Raw genomic sequence first — 16,267 nt, 5'->3', positions numbered from 1 at the left:
TCTTGAATAGTGTTGAGCCTCAGGCAGTACTGTGATGGGCATTGTGCAGATAAGCTGTCAAAGATGTGACCCTGAGTCCTGGTCTCATTTGGGGTGTATGAGACTTCTGGTGGCTGGTGGTATTCATGTTTCCTGTAACCACCTATGGAGTTGGCTGTGGCTGGGTCTGGTGGCGGGTTGGGACAAAAGGTATGCTGCAGCACACTGCCAGTGTTGGAGGCTTCAGAGTACCAACTGCTGCCTACGCTGACCCTGTCATCAGCTTCTGAGCACCCATGACAGGTGGCTCCACTTGACACCCTGTGAACATGGACCTTTCCTTTGTTAGCTGGGGCATCTACTCCACAGCTTGCCATGCTTTAGTTCAGTCTCCGCATCCCTGTTAATCCCTGTTACTCACGCTTCTCTTGAACTCTGGTTTTGGAGGCCTGGGTACCCCAGGCTAAGAGGCAGAGGTATGGTCAGAGTCACAGAGATCAAAGTCCAGTACAAGGGTGACAAACATCCTTTTTAGGGTCCTGAAGGTCTGAGAGAGGAGTTGAGAAGAACAAGGGGCCACCTATTGGCCCTGTCACCTCAGGCTCCAGGATAGGTTCCCACCTCCTCTGGGGTCTGTCTATTGAGACAGGCTATGACAACGACTCTGTAACCAGTTCTCATCTCTGCCAGCCCTACCTCTAGCAGCTGGCTGGGTGTAGAAAACAGGGTAGCGACAAATAGGGAGGTCAGGTCTGCAGAATGGAGATTTAATGGACAGTCACCATGGTTCCTGCTGCAGTGGTCCCAGGCTGAAGCCCAAGCCTGGTGTCTCTCCCAACAAGCAGGTTACAGAGAGCACCGATGGTACCAAGGTAGCCACAGAGACAGACCATCCTTCTCTGTACCTCTGGGGCCTGGACTGCAGAAACTGAGGCCTGCTTGAGAGTTCCATCCTCTCCTTCTGTCCTCTGCCCTCATGCTGATGAAATGCCAGTGTCCTTGCCCCTCTTCCCTCTGTCCTTGAAGCAAGGTTTCTAGCCCAGGGGCCAGACACAGGGTTCTACAGGGAAGCACACTTCCAGGACTGTGCATCCTGGGCCTCTGGCACATGTAAGGCACATTGTGGTTGTTGCTGTGAGACTGCTGGGGTCACTGTCCCCAAGGCAGTGTTCAGCAGATACTGGCTTCCAGGGTGAGGCATGGCTGTCAGTGTTGAGACAGGAGGCATGGTGGGTATAGGCCAGCCCTGGGGCCTGCAGTGCAAGAGAACAGGGACAGAGTAGGCTCTGGTACATGGGCCTCAATGGACACAAGATCCTTTTCCCCATGCCCCTGGCCTGGCGCCAATGGGAGGGGCTTATGGTCCCGGGCAGAGCTCGTGGCCAGAGCCAAGGCGCAGTCATGGCGGCCCGGACCACAAAAGGCACAATTGTGGTGTCTGGGAGGTCGAGGGTCAGTCACCATCAAGGCTAGGCAGAAACATTGACGTCCCTGAGAGAGATGGTGCTGCTGGGGGCCTCATCCCCAAGCAGCAGGGCTGGCGAGTCTGGGTTCGCATCTGCCTCAGCACTGCCCAGCTCTGTGCTGGGCTCTGCAATGGGTTCAGCACTGGGGCCTAGCCCCTGGGACAGGATCTGCTGGATGGTTCTGCGCAGGTTTGGATGCAGCCGGGCCTGTGTCTGGTAGAAGACCTCGAGTGCGAAGGACTTGAGGGCCCCAGTGCAGAGGTCCTCATACAGCGGGATGGTGTACATTCGCGACATCTGCAGAAGGTACCCGGTCACACCAGCAGGTTCCCTGTGCACCTCCCACCACCCAGAGCCAGGCGCGCCCCCAAATGTTCAGGAGGGCTTTGGCCGGACTCACATGCTACAGTGCCCTCATCAGTCTCACCTTCACCTCTCCCTCTAGGCTGTCTCAGAGTTTGGGCTGCAAGGGCTGGGCAAGGAATGGGAAGGCTGGCCTCTGCCTGAGAAGCTTGAATGGGCCCTGTACCCAGACCTGGAAGGGGATACCAATAGGCCTAAAGCCCAGCTAGCTCAAGGCTAATGCCGGCAGAGACCTCTGGACTCTGGTACCCAACTTTTCCCTCTGTGGTGGAGTTCATGCCTCCCTCTGACTAGTCTTACAATCTTCTTCCATCTCATCTGTACTCTGACCCCTCTGCTATCACTTTGGGCCCGATGGCTTCCATTCCCCTCTCCAGAACATGCCTGGCCTGCCTGAGTGGAAAGTCTGATGGCTGAGATGGGCCACTGAGGAGAGGCTGTCCCGCCCCCCAGGTCATGCCCCAGCATGTAGCTGCACCTGGCTTTCCAGGAAACGGCGGACCCTGTGAAGGTCAGGATAGTAGTCATTGCGGACGACGATCTGCAGCCAGCGGATTCGGATCTCAGCGTTCATGGAGTCCAGCAGGGACGAGTAGCACTTGGACAGGCTCATCACCACCTCTGTGGGGTGGTGGGCAGGTCAGGGCTGGGCTGGAGCCAGATCCCTTTCCCAGGCTACCCTGTTGGCTGTGGGACCCACCCTGGGGCAACGGGGATCCATCCAGCAGCCGGTCCAGGAAGAGTGCTGTCTGGAAGGTCCGCCACTTGGAGATGTCAATGGCACTGGCTGAAGCTGCTGCCTGCTCCAGGGGCTCTGCAGTCCACAGCTGGAAGAGGGCCTCTACAGGCCGGGTTAGGCTGGACCCCTGAGACAGGTCTGGCTCAGCCAGTGGTGGGCCTGTGGCATTGAGCCAGCGCTCGAACTCCAGCCCTGTAGGAAGACCAGGCCTGGGATCCCTGCCTGGGCTGGGGAGGGGCCACCAGAGCGGACGGCCAGGGAGACCCCAAGCCCAGAGGATATCCCTTGGAAGGTGGTCTCTTCTAGTGAGACCAGAGTCCTCAAAGAATATAAGCAATTCCCCAGAGGTTTGTGCCTTCCCCTTGGAGCCATTGGAGGGGGCGCCTATGCAGGATACAGGGAGAGACCACGAAGCTTGGTCAGTAACCAAGGGATCTCCACTCACTACATACCTGTCCTGTATACAAAACTAGGGCGGAGGAGGCTCTGCACTGTACTGTTAATGAAGCACATGGTCTCTGAGGACCACCCCCAGTCCCACAGAGCACTCATATACCTTCTAAACTTTAGGGTCACCATTCTTAAGACTTTGAAGCCCTCTCACAAACTCATTTTTTTTCTATGGATATCAAGCTCCTCCCATGCTTACATTGGTCCCCAAGCCCTCAGATCCCCCAGGAGACCTCTATTATGCACAAGCAGGGTCCCAGGGCAAATCCCACCACCTTGCTGAGCATCCTCTAGGGACTTTGTATGGCTCTTTCCACAACCCTTTCCCGCTGGCTGCTTAGCTTAGCCTGCTTAGTCTAGGGCCATTTCCTCCAGGGAGCCCCCACCCCCTCTCCCTGCCATGATTCTTTTGACTGGGAGGTACAGACTCCTCTTTACTCTGATGGCATCCTGACTTAGAGCCTACACAGAGCAGAAGGGGTTGACAAGCTTTTCTCCAGCCACTGCTGCCGTTTTGTTCCCGGCCCTTGAGCCTGCAGCAAGGTTGGTGGCCTCACCTGCCCGGCAGTCCACGCTCTGCTCCTTTAGCTCAGGAAAGAAGCTCAAGAAGGAGTCCAGCAGGTCCTGGGCCACCACACTGGTGAATTTGTATTTCTCCACATAGGCCTGTGAGATGAGGGGCATGGCCTTAGCAGGTATGGAAGGCTGGGGATGGTTAGCTCTGGCAGAGTGGGGCAGGCACACTGGGACATCTTCTAAAGATGCACATCACAGTCCAGGTGGCCCACGGGCCCTGCCGAAAGGGTAGAAGGAGGGACAGTACCTCAGCAGGCCAGGTCCCACTCTGGTCCCCAGGTCCCCTCTCCCCAGAGGACAACTCTGCCAGCTGGAAGAAGTTGTGGACAAGAGGTGGTCAGACCCACGTGCTTACTCGAAGAAAGTCGTCAAAGCGCTGAGGCTCTCCGCAGAGCTGGGACAGGTAGTACACGAAGCAGTAGCCCTTCTCATAGGTGAACAGGTTCATCAGATGGCTGGGGTTCACTCCTGCGGGGACACCTAGGATGCAGCTGGACGTGGATGCAGCTGTGTCCTGCATGCTGAAGCTGGGGCAGTAGCTAGCTGAGGAGCGGGCAAGCGGGAGGGCCACAGTCCTTTACGTGAGTATCAACACCCTGGTACACAGTGATGGAGCTTGCTCTGCACCGTGGCAACCAGTGCTCAGCCCCTGCTGGACTGTGTCGGGCAGAGACACCTAAGAGCTTTTCCTTGGGGCCTATGGACACCCAGCCTGGACTTGGAAGGGATTCAAGCATGGTGAGGTGGAGAAGCCCTAGCAGGGCAAGTAAACAGCAGGAAAGGATGCCTGGGGATGCCACACATGGGTTCCTAGGGGTAAGCCTGGGATAGAGAATACCTGGTTCTAGCTTGACCTGCAGCTTGCTAACCGGGCTATCCTCCCCAAGAAGCCGCATCTGCCTGTGCAGGGCATCCAGGCGGAAGGCTGTCTCCAGGCAGGTGAAGGCAGCTCCTGAGTGGAGTCAGAATAGAGAAAAGGTAGAGGTCAGGGAGGCTGGAGCACCTATAGCAGGGTTGCCCCTCTCTACCTACCACCCAGCCCTAGAGACTGCTAGACACTGTCAAAGCTGGAAGCTAGGCAGGGCTCTATGCCCCTTGCAAGTGGTGCCTAAGAGGGCCCACGGCTATTCAACCCCTGCCGTAGCCGCCCCAGACAATACCATAGGTCTCCGTGGTGATGCGGCGTTGTGCGTAGGTGGCCAGGCCCTCGCTCAGCCACATCTCCTCCCAGGTGGCATTGGTGACAGCGTTGCCGAACCAGCTGTGGGCTACCTCGTGGATGACGTCTATCACCAGGAACTCATCACTCTCAAGGATGGAGGAGATGATGAAGGTGAGGCAAGGATTCTCCATAGCCACGATGGGGAAGGAGGGTGGCAGGAAAACGATGTCATATCTGTGCCCACAGGTGCAGGGTGAGGAAGGGCTCTGACCACGACTCACCAAACCCACAGCTACTCTCTTCATCTGGGATGGCAGCCCAGCCCTCCAGTATTACTTCCTTCTCAGTAGACAGAGGACAGGGAACACGGGGTCAGGCAAGGAGTTCCCAGCTTAGCCCTCTTCTTTCTTTGAGGGAGAGGGTGTAGCCAGCCAGGAAGAGCGGAAGACAGGACATACCTGCCCCACATGTACGGTCCGTATAAGCGTTCTGCTGCACTCAGCCACTCTTCCACAGCACCTGAGAGCTTGCTGGTGGCCGTGGGCAGGAGGCATGGCTCAGCCCACACACGGCTCCTGTCACAGGCAGAGGAGGGGGGCCGAGGCTGAAGAGTCTAGACCTTACTCACCCCACTGGATCCCTCCCTCAGCCTTGTCTGGCCCTGCTCCCTGGATGTGGCTCTTCCCACAACAGGTAGGGGATCTGCATAACAAAGCCAAGGTGTATTCAGATCCTTTTGTCCATGAACTGAAGGAACTGGTAAGGACAGGAGGGGACAGCTGGTTGTGTGGTAGCCCCAGACTGATGACAGGCAGGGCACTGGGATGGGTCCCTTACGTCTGAAGACAGTGAGTGAGGAGGCATGTGCATGGGCTGGCATCTTCTGGTGTCTTCCTGAGGCCCAGTCACCCAGAACAGTGCAGCAGCATGCAGAGGGGACTTACCTAGGTCCAATGTCTGCTGGCTTGAGGTCTCCGGCCACAAGGGCTACGAGGTAGGCAGGTACGGGGTGCTCCATGTGGAAGTGGTAGACGCCTTCCTCCTCTACGTACATGCTCCGAGTTGCACTCATCAGCACCTGTACCCCTAACGGGGCCTGCAATGGGCTAGGCTGAGGATTGGCAGTCTACTGGGATACAACCACCTTCCAGGAAAGGGAACCACACTTTTAAGGGATGACTTATCCCTAATAAGGGATTCCACAATTCATCTCAGAGGACTCCTCATCTATGACAGGGGACCCATGGTCCCATCAGGGAGTCTTCCATCTCTGGGGGGGGTGGGCACTACAACGCAGGTTGGGGTAACTCTATATCCATGAGGAAGCCCTCAGATTCTTAGCCTCACAGGTTGGGGCAAGGAACCATGTCCCCTTGATAGGATCACACACTGGAACCCTAATCTGCTCCAGTTGGAGGCTGCCATGCTTTGGCTGTAACTCAAGAACCTCTACCAGGTTCCTAACTTCTTCAGTGCCACACCCTGGTCCCTCCATCTGACCTCCATAAGGCCTGTCTTTGACTTCTCTGCAGGATTGTCTCACTAAGACAATGGCCTTTAGCAACCTGGATCCCAGTCTAGGCAGGAAGAGTACAAAGGAGGTGGGCCAGAGCCTGTGTGCAGGCCTACAGTAAGCTCCAGCCTCTTACAGTGTCTGAAGGAGGCAGGAACAGCCCCAAGAGAGATCCTGACCTTGACAACAGCCGAGTAGGTGCACTTGACGGCAGGTGTATCGAAGCAGGGGAAGAAGGAACGGTTGCACACAGAGTGGCCCTGGGTGAACACGAAAGGCTTGGCATTGCCATAGGTCAGCTCTGGGTCCAGCCACCAGATCTGTGGGCAAGGTGAAACATAAGCAGATGCTGTCACCTGGTCCAGTGCGCTAGGTCTAGAGCCTGGCGACAATGGGTGCTGGGAAGGGCCCTGCCTGTGTTTGTTACAGGCCCACATCTGCTCCTGCAGCCTTCACCTGCCCACCTGGTACACTCACTCCTTTCCCTGGCAGGGACTGTCAATCCAGTCTGTGTGTGCCAGACACCAGCCTTGTTCCCAAACAGGAGGTCTGGGGCTGGCCCACAATAAAGGGAAGGAGGAAAACGCCCACTGTGGTATTAGCTGAAATTCTAGAGGGAAACTGAGGAATGGCCAGAACCTGGGTTTGATTGGCTGATAGCCAATCTCTTCTTAGCAGGGAAACGTGGGAAACCAGTGCTCCCTTACATTGGTATAGAGGAAGTCAGCCCCAGTGCTGGTAAACCTGTGGGGCTAGAGTGGAGGCTTGATATGCTCCGATATGGCAGGAGTGTCAAGGGGAGATCCTCTGAGGCTAGTGCCTGGGGGGTGACTGCAGCAAAGAGTGATCCCCAGTAACTGCTGCCCCCCTCCTCCCTCTCCCACTCTTCTGCCACCTGGCCTCTCAGGGCCAAGGTCGCTGGCTTAGCCAAACCTCCTTCCCAGCCATGGCTGTTGAGGCATCCTGAATCTTCAGTTGTCCAGGCCAGGTCCCACCCCCACTGAGGAGCTCCAGCTACAAAGCAATGTCTGCCCCCACACTGCCCTCTGCTAGGACGACAGGAATGAAACAAAGTGAATTTTTCATTTTGGTGATCAAGGGCACATGGGTCCTTCCAGGGGACATAGATAGGAAACACCCCCAACACAACTCTATGAATGGACAAGTGTGTACAGTCAAGGCTGACTGTCACCACGGGGGACAGAGTCCATGGTGACATCTCCTAGACCCCAGATAAGGGATCATGACATGTGTGGCAAAGTTGCCCGCCCCACAGACCTCAGACCTTGTATGTGTGGAGGGAGCTATTCATCCAATAGATCCCAGACCTAGAGCGGAATGTCTGCTTTCAGACCTCAGAGCTGTGTGGGAATGTTTGTCCCTATAGACCCCAGACCTTGGGGACTATGCCACAGACCCCAGGATCTGGGGTGCTGTCTGCATATAGACTCCAGATGTGCCTTTTCCAAAGACTTAAGACCTGGGGAGTAACGCCTTGCCCCACAGACCTGGGGGTATGCCTACTCCACAGACCCAGACCTGAGGGAGACTCCTACCTCAACAGACCCAGAGACTGACACCTGTCCCACAGATAACACACCCAGGAGGCTACCTATCATTAGGTCACAAACTTGAGTGGGTTGCTTGTCATATGGACCTGGTCAGTCCTCTGCCGGCATTCATGGGCCCCTTCCTATCATTGTCTTCTCTCCACAGCAAACCTGCAAATGTGTCTTTCTTTTTTGCTGGGGAGCTAGCTCCAAAATGCAACCTCCAGAAACCTGGGACCCAGGGACCTGAATGGAGGAGTGTCCCTGTGGTGGAACCTGTGGCCAGTGGGGTCTTGGTCTGTTCTGGGAGGACAGGCTCCCAAAGGCCCTTCAATCTCTACATTCTTCTTTTACACCAGCTACGCTTATTCCATTGAACCCTCAGGCTCTGCCTACTTCTTACCCTATAGCTCCACAACCATGCCTTGGCTCCAGTGGGTGGGCTGCCTTTCCAGACACCAATAATGCTACCCTAGGGGGAGGGGTTGGGCTTGGCCCTGCCTCAGAGGTGGGAGTCCTCTGCTCCAGAGCAAAGCAGCTGATGGTCCCAGTGGATAAGAAATGGGTTAGCTAACTTCAGATTCTGTAGGGCGGGGCGGGGGGGAGCTGTTCTTGATGGGATGGGAATGAAGGGCTAGGGTGCGGAGGAGCCCTAGAATCCACACCTCTAAACTGCTGCTTCTGGAGTTGGAGCCACTGTCAGGGCCTCCTGGGAAATCTAGATATCCTGCTGCATCCTCCCTAGGCACACGGCAGACAGGGATGTGAGTTCTGAGCTGCTCAATGGACATGTGCAACATAAGGTGCCTGAGGTTAGAGGCCAATCTGCTTCCATGGCTGTGGGTCAGCTTTTGTTACCCTGGAGCCACCCAGGCTATGAGGACCATGCAGCTTTTCCCTGTCTGGAGTAACCACAGTCCCATCACCAGGCCGTCCTTGTCCACTGGCCTTGTCTATTGCAGCCAATAAGGGTTCCATTCCTACCACTCTGCTGTCAATGGACAGAGCAAACACACGGCACACATTCAGGAGTGGAGGCCACTCCTCAGTTTTCACCTGGCATGCTAAGAAGCAGGCCTAACACCTGCAGAGGCCCCCCCACTACCATAGCAGGTAAGGGGTTGAGCCCCATAGACCAGCACATAACAGGGACTCTGGGAAGAGGTGGCTGATCCCAGTCAAGACTCCTGGGAAGGGTGCAGGAAGCCTGTGTGATGTGAATCCCATCTGGCCTTTTCCTGCCCAGATGTTGCTTTGTTACTCTGTGGCTCCTGGCCTGTTCATTTGGGCTCCCCAGGCAGTGGCAGATGGACTTTCCAAGGGCCCTGTGGAGCTGCCTGTGCATTAGGTATCCATGGTAGATGTCACATGAGCACTCTACTACCTGGGGAGCTGGAGGGAGGCATCAAGCTTCAGGAGTCAAAGGTCCTGCTCCATTCTGCAAACCCATTGGCTGCCACAGGATTAGCCCTACACCCTTTGCTTTTCCGTCAGGGCCTGTGGGATGGTGGGTGCGCTATGCTGAAGGCCTCAGCAGAGAGCCCTGTGTGTTACTGGGAGGCGGGGCACATTTGCCCCAGCATGTCACAACACAGCTCAGGGAGTCCAAAGCCTAACCTCACGGCCTACAGGGCCTCTCTGTCACCCACTGTTCCTCCTTCCACCTCCAGAGAACAGACCCGGGTGTCCTCAAGCCCTCTGAAGGCCCAGATCACAGGGTGGCTCTCCCAGAACACCCCTCATTGCAAAGACTCCTGCAACTGGTTTAGCAGGGCCCCACCAGAAGCTGCTCTTGTATCTAGATAGGGGCATAACACCTGACGGGAAGTCCCCCCACCCCCACCCCAAGAAACATGCTGTTGAGTATCAACAATGTCCACCGGGCCTGGGCCTGGGACTCCACTCAAAGGTCCCAAGAACTAGTCGGCAACATCTGGGAATAACCGCGGCCACCGAGGGAGGCCTCGGGTCAGGTTGCCCCTCATTCTCGGTAAGTGTCCCAGAAGCAGCGTGCAGATTAACATCCTCTGACCCAGCAGTGAACCAAGAGATATTTGCAGAGCCCCGCTGGCCACTTAAAGACCCGGTGCCCACCAGGGTAGGACTCACGGCGGGGGCGTCGGTCGAGGTGTATCGCAGTATGACCTGGAAGGGCTGGTGCGCCAGGAGCTCGGGAGGCAGTGTGACGGTCAGCGAGGAGCCATAGTCGGTGAACGGGTCCAGCCTGAAGGCCAGCGGGCAGATGGCGGACTCCGCGCCGGGCGCATCGGCGAAGGCGGGCAGCGGGGGACCCAACTCTGGGGCAGGGAAGGCGAAGGTGCAGGGCGACTCGGAGGCGGCAGAGGCGCGGCGGAACGAGACCGAGTGCAGGCGCAAGGCCGGGTGCGCGTCGAGCACGAGCGCGCGGGCCGAGGGCCGCAGCGCGCACAGTTCCAGCACCAGGCAGCCGGCCAGCTCACGCGCCTCCGGCCGCAGCTCCAGACCCAGCTGCAGGTGGCGGAGGCGGAAAAGCTGCGCGCTGGAGGCCGAGGCAACGTCCAGGGCGGGCGGCGGCTCGGGCGGCGGGCGGGCGGGCGCGCCTTCGGCTCCGGGCGCCTTGCGGCAGCAGCACTGCGCCGCCATGGCCACCGGTGCTAAGTGAAATCCATGGGCGGCGCCCACTGAGGGCCGCGGGCGGTGGGCGAGAGGCCCGGACGGCGGTGCGGCTGGCACTGGCGGTGGCGGCGGCGGCGGCGGCGGCGGTGGCGGCGGCCGGGCGCGGGCACAACAGGAAGTCGCGCCGGGAGCCGCCCGGCCCGGCCCCGCGCCGTGCGCCGCCCCGCTCCGGCTGGGCTCGGCAGCCGCCGGGGGCGCTGTGTGCGGTCCCGGGCCTGTGCGCGGAGGCGGCGTAAGCGGTGGAGCAGAACGAGAGGCAGGACGCCCTGAAAGGCTGTGCGTCCTCAGCCTGCGCTCTGCAGCAACGGCTTATCGCTCAGCGTTGGAGGCGGGACCCGTCACTTTCCCAGGGACGCCGGTGACACCTCAGCCTCCGGTCCTCAGACTCCGGGAATGATCCTTGCAGTTCTCCTGACGCGATTCCATTTGAGTCCTCCAGTTGGCCTGTGCAGTAGCCGTGGGTGCAAAGCTTTTTGGGAAAACGCACGGCTGTCGAGTACAAATCCGGAACAGTTGTGGCCGTTTAGATTCAAGTTAAGCATCAGGAGAAGCTGCCATTTGCGCTGGCTATGTTTTATGGTCCGTTTTGTTTTGTTGTCGTCGAGGTGCGTGTGAAATGAAGATACACTGACGAATGCCGTTCTGTGTCGAGGCTCCAATATGAGGGTCGCAGGGCTGCAGAGGCATTTTAGGCGAGCTCTTCAAGGCTGCTCAAAGCTTGAGCTGTCCAGGACCAGGACCAACACAAGGTGTGGACAGAGGTGTCCTGCTATCTATCGGCAGGAACGGATTCGAGGAGGAGGGGCTTTTAGGGTTGAGGGAATAGTCAAGAGAGACACACTTCTGTCTCCTGCTCTGATAGTGGTGTGATTGTAATGTCACTTCTGGGGAGTGCCCAGCTGTCAGGATTCAGTCTCCGGAAACGTCAGTCAAGTGGTCCAGACTTCCTTCCACAGGTGAGAGGTGAAGCTGAGTGGAGAGCCGGCCACGGGTGCAGCCTGAACGCTGAAGCATGGCTTCCTTTAAGCAGAAGCCCTCAGATCTCCATGTATCCTCTTAGCCGGCGGTACACAGGATCCCTTGTGGAACCCTTATTTCAGACTGCAGGCACTCCAAGGTTCACACTATCATTCAGAGGCAAGGATTGGAGGGCGGAAGACCGGACTTGATGGAAAGCACTCTGCCACTCGGGAGGCAGAAACAAAAATCATCAGAAGTTCCCAGTCATCCTTGGCTGTATATGTAGTGTGTGAGGCCAACTCGGGTTACTGAGATCCTGGCTAACAAAAAGAGTGAAGGGACCTCCAGTGAAGGTTAGTGCTACTTTCAAGTGTGCAGCAGCCTGGCCACCAGGTTGTCTACACAGGCATCCTCAGTTCAATTGCACTGTCCTGTTGTCCTAGGTCCCCTCCCTTTTTTTTCCTTGATGTAGAGTATAAAGTTCTCCCAACCCTGTCTCTCAAAATGTACCGGCAGAGGTTGGGGGGGGGGCATCTTATTCCTCCTGTCCTGGTGATACTTTCTTTTGCAAACAGAAGGCATGGTATGAGGCAGCCTTGATCCAGCTATTCCACTTCTAAAGGTGGGCTGGGTGGGCCTCCACCACATATTTACATAAGGAGCTGACACAGCTCTTTTGAGACCCAGAGAACATTTTACACTCTGGAGTCAGTAGACTGCAAATCTCCAAATGCCTCTACTGTCATACGGCCCAGCCCAAGAACCTGTCCCCGACACTGATGAGCTAGCTGGACTGTCCCCTTGTGGTTACAGTCAGTGTTACACTGCAGGCCCCAGAAGAAATTGGTGTGTGAAGAGGGGTTGGAGGGTGTCTTGTAGTTCCCAGGGCAGAGGTTTGGAGAGCAGGGCTTGGCAAAAGCGACAGTTGAAATATCTCCAAGAACAGAGCCAGTGGAATAAAAAGTGCCTGATACACTCCACAGATAATCTGACCTGGGCATTATGTCCCTTGCACCTTTGTCACCTCTAGGTGACTCGACTCTAGGCAAGTGAGCAGGTTAGGAAGTATGTCCTGCCCTGATGGGAGGCAGTGGTCTCTTGGAAGGCATTGTGAGCAGGGATCAGCTACACACTTCAAGAAAACTTGGGCCTGGAGCTCTCTTCACTGCAAGTCACTGCAGCTTCAATGGCTGAATGCAGATAGTAACAACGGTTCCTTAAAGGGATGAAAATAAAGGACCTGGGGGGATAGCTCAGTGGTCAGTTAGCCAGCTTGAGCAGCAGTCCGGATGGACAGTGGCAGCTGGTCACATCTGTAAGACGCTCCTTCAAGCTGTAGTGAGCATTTTAACCAGTGATCACTGAACGGCTTGTTCACCAAAGCCAGAGAACGTAAGTGTGGGGGCAGGTAGGGAAGGTGGTGCTTGCTAGCACCCCAGAGCCTTGAGCATGAGCTGTGAGCCTCATGTCCCCTCAACTTTGAGTTCTGCTAATTGAAAACCTTCACTCTTCATTCTAAGGGAGAACCCTCCACCTGGGGACCCGGGCATGTCTGCATAGAGGCAGACATGACCAAACCCTCTAGGCTCATTAGGGACAAAACAGAGGCTATTATGTTCGGTGGTGACAGACCATGACCTTAAGGAAGAAGCGGATGCAGGCAGGCCACTCAGGCTCCAGAGACCATGAACAGGGAGGAGCAGAAAAGGAAACCATACCACCAATTCTGGGGTTTATTCACTGCTTCATGTTTATCCACAGACATACCATCTGTAATTCACACACATAGCCCAGGTTTTTCTTTGCTCTTCCCTCACTACTTTTTAAAATCGTGACTAAATTTCCAGGGCCCTTAAGGAAACAGGAAGTCTAAGAGAGGCTGTGCCTGAACTAGATCAACACAAGGTGGCAACCGATAGATGGCAGGCGAGGGAATGCTGCACAGGGCATAGTGGTAGCTTGATAATGCTAGGTCAAGTGTTGGTATTGCTACAGGTTAAGTAACAGGGTGGGAGGTGGGCAGAAATCTCCCTTCCATGGCATCGCTGGAAGCCTAAAGATGGTGAGCCCATGGCCTGTTACTGGGATATGAACCAGAAAGAAGTCGGGGGGCAGGGAGAGGTTCAGCCTACAAACCCAGCAGTTAAGACTTTGTTCTGTCACTCCCTATCAGCTGTCGTAGAGTTCCAAGACTCTAACGATCCTTCCTATAGCTTCTCTACCTAAAACTTGCTGGTTTGTATTTGACCAAAACCTGATAAATAAATGAAGTCTTCCTCTTCAGAACACATTTCTGTACTACTATCAAGAGGGGGCAACACCCGAGGCCAGCAGCCTAGTGGAAAAGGAAGGAAGGAATCCTCTTTCAGCGTAGACTCTTGGCCAACCAGCAGCTGAGCGGTGCGGCTTACTCGGGATCAGCGGATTCCCCGGGCAGGAGGGCCTGGGCCTGGAGGGTCTGTTCATACTTCTGCAGCTGGGCCCAGAAACCCAAGTTGGGCTCGGCTTCCGGGCGGGCGCTCTTCACCAACTGTAATCAGGAAAGCAGCGGTGAGAGATCGGACAGACAGCCCAGGGCGCAGAGGCTCCGCCCCGAGCGTGAAGGGGCACGCCCCGGAAGAGCCACTCTATGCGGGGCCCGCCCCGGAAGACTCGCACCTGGAAGGCGCGCTCCAGGCTGAGGCCGCGGTATCGCATGAGGTAGGCGGTGCAGACGGCGGCTGAACGGCTGCGGCCGTTCTTGCAGTACACGAGGCAGGAGCCGCTGTCGCGCACCGCAGCCTCCATGGCGGCACAGGTGGGCTCCAGGTGCGTCAGGAGGTCCTCAGCTGGGTCGTCGAACACGGGTACGCGCAGCTCGGCCACTCCGGGTGCGCGGGGCCCGGGCTGCTGGCGGGAGACGTTGACACACAGGGTGATGCCTGCGCGCACCAGCAGCTCCGTCGCCCCTGCGGCTCGTGCATTCCCGATGAAGAGCGCGGGCGCGACGCGCGCGAACCGCGGCGGCACAGCCTCGGAGGTGCCCATGACCCCAGCGACCTCGAGGGTCATCTGGGGGTCGCAGCTGGCGGGGTCCGTGCTCTGGCCGCTAGGAGGCGACCTCGCAGCTCGTTGGGCGGAGCCTCTCCTGGCCTCCCCTCGGCATTGGCTCAGTCGGCAGTGGGCGGGCCCGGCAGCTGGCGACCTAGCTGCAAGGCCCGCCCCGTCTTCTGCCTGGTCTCGCCCGCTGGCTAGCGTCTTTTGTGAGGGCCTTGGGGCAGGCCCTCTGCCCGGGACAGCAGGCCCCAGCTGCACCTTTATCCCCTTTCGTTAAATGCTTCGTAGCAAGTAGTGCCTTGGCTTTCTCAACTTTTGTAAAACATGTTTCATAGTCAATAAAACTACCGCTGAATGCGTGTCTTCATAGACTAGGTTTTTTTTCTTCCGTAATCATTAGTGTTTGGGTCAGTACTGTGATTCCCCAGAGCTTATTTGGATTATTTAGTGAGGACTTGGAGATGGCTCAGTGGATGAAGGTACCCTTGCTAAGCTTGGTTCTGTTCCCGGGACCACACAGTGAAGCAGAGAACCAGCGATTGGACCCCTCCTCTGACCTGCACGTGGCTGCCCTCTCATATACACAGGCACTCACAACGTAATCTTCAAAATTGGAAGTACAAGTAGTGTCTATGAGAGTACATTTTTTCCTGATGTCCAGAATTTTAGAGGACTAGTTTTCACGAGGCACCACCATCTCCAAGCCCGAGGCACTTGGTAATTTAAGTTTCAGTCTTGTTGTAATAGTGAAAACTTTTGGTTTCACCTCCATGCTTAAGGTTTGCAGCCAGAATTCAGTTTCCAATACTCCTTACGTCCACCCCCAGTCTTCAATGATTTTACAAAAAAAAAAAAAAGTGCCTACTCTTTCCCTTCCTGCTGCTAGGTGTTGGTGACTTCCCGGGCCATGACTGCAGCCTGTAGCCTGATGCTCTTGTTCTAAACACTCACTTAGCTAAACACTGTGCTCCCAGCCCAGGTGGAGGAGGCCTTACCCACAGCTGTCTCACGTTTTTGAGGGTCTAAGGAAGGAGCTGACCTGACATAGGTTACTAGACAACCCAGAAGCAGGCTGCCTAACCAAGCCAACCCTCTGGTGGTGGGGGAGGGAGTAGGAGTGGCACAGTATCCGCTTTGTCCAGGGTTTCCGCACCAGATGTTAGTAGTTACTTAAAAATGATGCCATGCACACAACAGGTATTGTAGGAAAGGTTTATTGGAGAGAAAGAAAGAGAGCAAGACATGGTAGGGGGAGGAGAGCAACAGAAAGAGGAGAGAGCAGGAGACAGCAAGAGAGCACGAGAGCAAGAAGGGAAGAGAGAGACAAAGGGGCAGTTGGTCCTTTTATGGAGCAACTAAATCATGCCTGCCAGGTGTGTCTACCTGGCAATCGACATATGATGACATCATAGGTTACTAGGCAACCCAGGAGCAGGCTGCCTAAATGCTAACAATGGGGACATTGATATAGGCTTCAGATACTCTCTGGTGACATTTCTTAGCCTTTAGGTTGGAGGAAGCTAGTAGTCTGTTAACACAGTCCAAACAGTTTTACCAAATAGTCATAGATTTTAGTGTATAAGCCAAGGACATGACTGCTCCAAGGCATGGTTAAGCAGAAAGTTATCTATTCATCTATTTAGGTTTTTCGAGACAGGATTTTTCTTTGTAGCCCTGGCTGTCCTGGAACCCTGTAGATCAGGCTAGCCTCAGACTCAGAGATCTTTCTGTCTCTGCCTCCCTAGTGCTGGGATTAAAGGTTCTTATTGTAGAAATGGAGGAGAATACAGCCAGAGGCATTCTGGAAGAGTCCAGAGC

The 16,267-nt window shown here is 56.0% G+C and overlaps 1 protein-coding gene and 1 long non-coding RNA gene across 6 annotated transcripts; one reads left to right on the top strand and one right to left on the bottom strand.

Annotated features, from left to right (window-relative positions):
* Window positions 1-725: 725 nt before the first annotated feature.
* On the bottom strand, window positions 726-10,571 carry Rnpepl1 (arginyl aminopeptidase like 1). 5 transcript variants are annotated; one of them, XM_021632061.2, is made up of 12 exons: window positions 9,893-10,571; window positions 6,428-6,568; window positions 5,680-5,831; window positions 5,194-5,310; window positions 4,734-4,969; window positions 4,412-4,525; window positions 3,929-4,116; window positions 3,555-3,663; window positions 2,509-2,739; window positions 2,287-2,429; window positions 1,873-1,980; window positions 1,606-1,742 (listed from the first exon to the last, which is right to left on the bottom strand). In XM_021632061.2, exons 1-11 carry the CDS (start codon window positions 10,418-10,420, stop codon window positions 1,897-1,899), a joined length of 2,043 nt encoding a protein of 680 aa, XP_021487736.1. In that variant the 5' UTR covers window positions 10,421-10,571; the 3' UTR covers window positions 1,606-1,742; window positions 1,873-1,896. The 5 variants fall into 5 exon arrangements, with proteins under 5 accessions (XP_021487731.1, XP_021487733.1, XP_021487732.1 ...); XM_021632056.2 differs by lacking the exon at window positions 1,873-1,980 and having other exon boundaries at window positions 726-1,742; XM_021632058.2 differs by lacking the exon at window positions 1,873-1,980 and having other exon boundaries at window positions 726-1,742; window positions 3,929-4,041.
* Window positions 10,572-11,628: 1,057 nt separating this feature from the next.
* Window positions 11,629-14,818, top strand: LOC132648127 (uncharacterized). The gene is made up of 2 exons (XR_009586512.1): window positions 11,629-11,766; window positions 13,698-14,818. It is a non-coding gene; the product is annotated as an uncharacterized LOC132648127 (long non-coding RNA).
* Window positions 14,819-16,267: the final 1,449 nt, after the last annotated feature.

Source organism: Meriones unguiculatus, chromosome 15 (genome assembly GCF_030254825.1).
Source record: "Meriones unguiculatus strain TT.TT164.6M chromosome 15, Bangor_MerUng_6.1, whole genome shotgun sequence".
NCBI lineage: Eukaryota > Metazoa > Chordata > Mammalia > Rodentia > Muridae > Meriones > Meriones unguiculatus.
Note: the sequence above shows the minus strand (reverse complement) of the source record. Positions and strands in the feature narration are given on the sequence as shown.

What these genes read in the sequence shown, in the direction of transcription:
- Rnpepl1 (XM_021632056.2), bottom strand. Translation starts at nt 10,420, where the DNA reads ATGGCGGCGCAGTGCTGCTGCCGCAAGGCGCCCGGAGCCGAAGGCGCG. An exon ending in GCTTTGACGACTTTCTTCGA is followed by an intron (nt 3,664 to 3,928) that starts GTAAGCACGTGG and finishes CTCATCTCACAG; the next exon opens with GCCTATGTGGAGAAATACAA. An exon ending in GCCGTTTCCTGGAAAGCCAG is followed by an intron (nt 1,743 to 2,286) that starts GTGCAGCTACAT and finishes TACCTTCTGCAG; the next exon opens with ATGTCGCGAATGTACACCAT.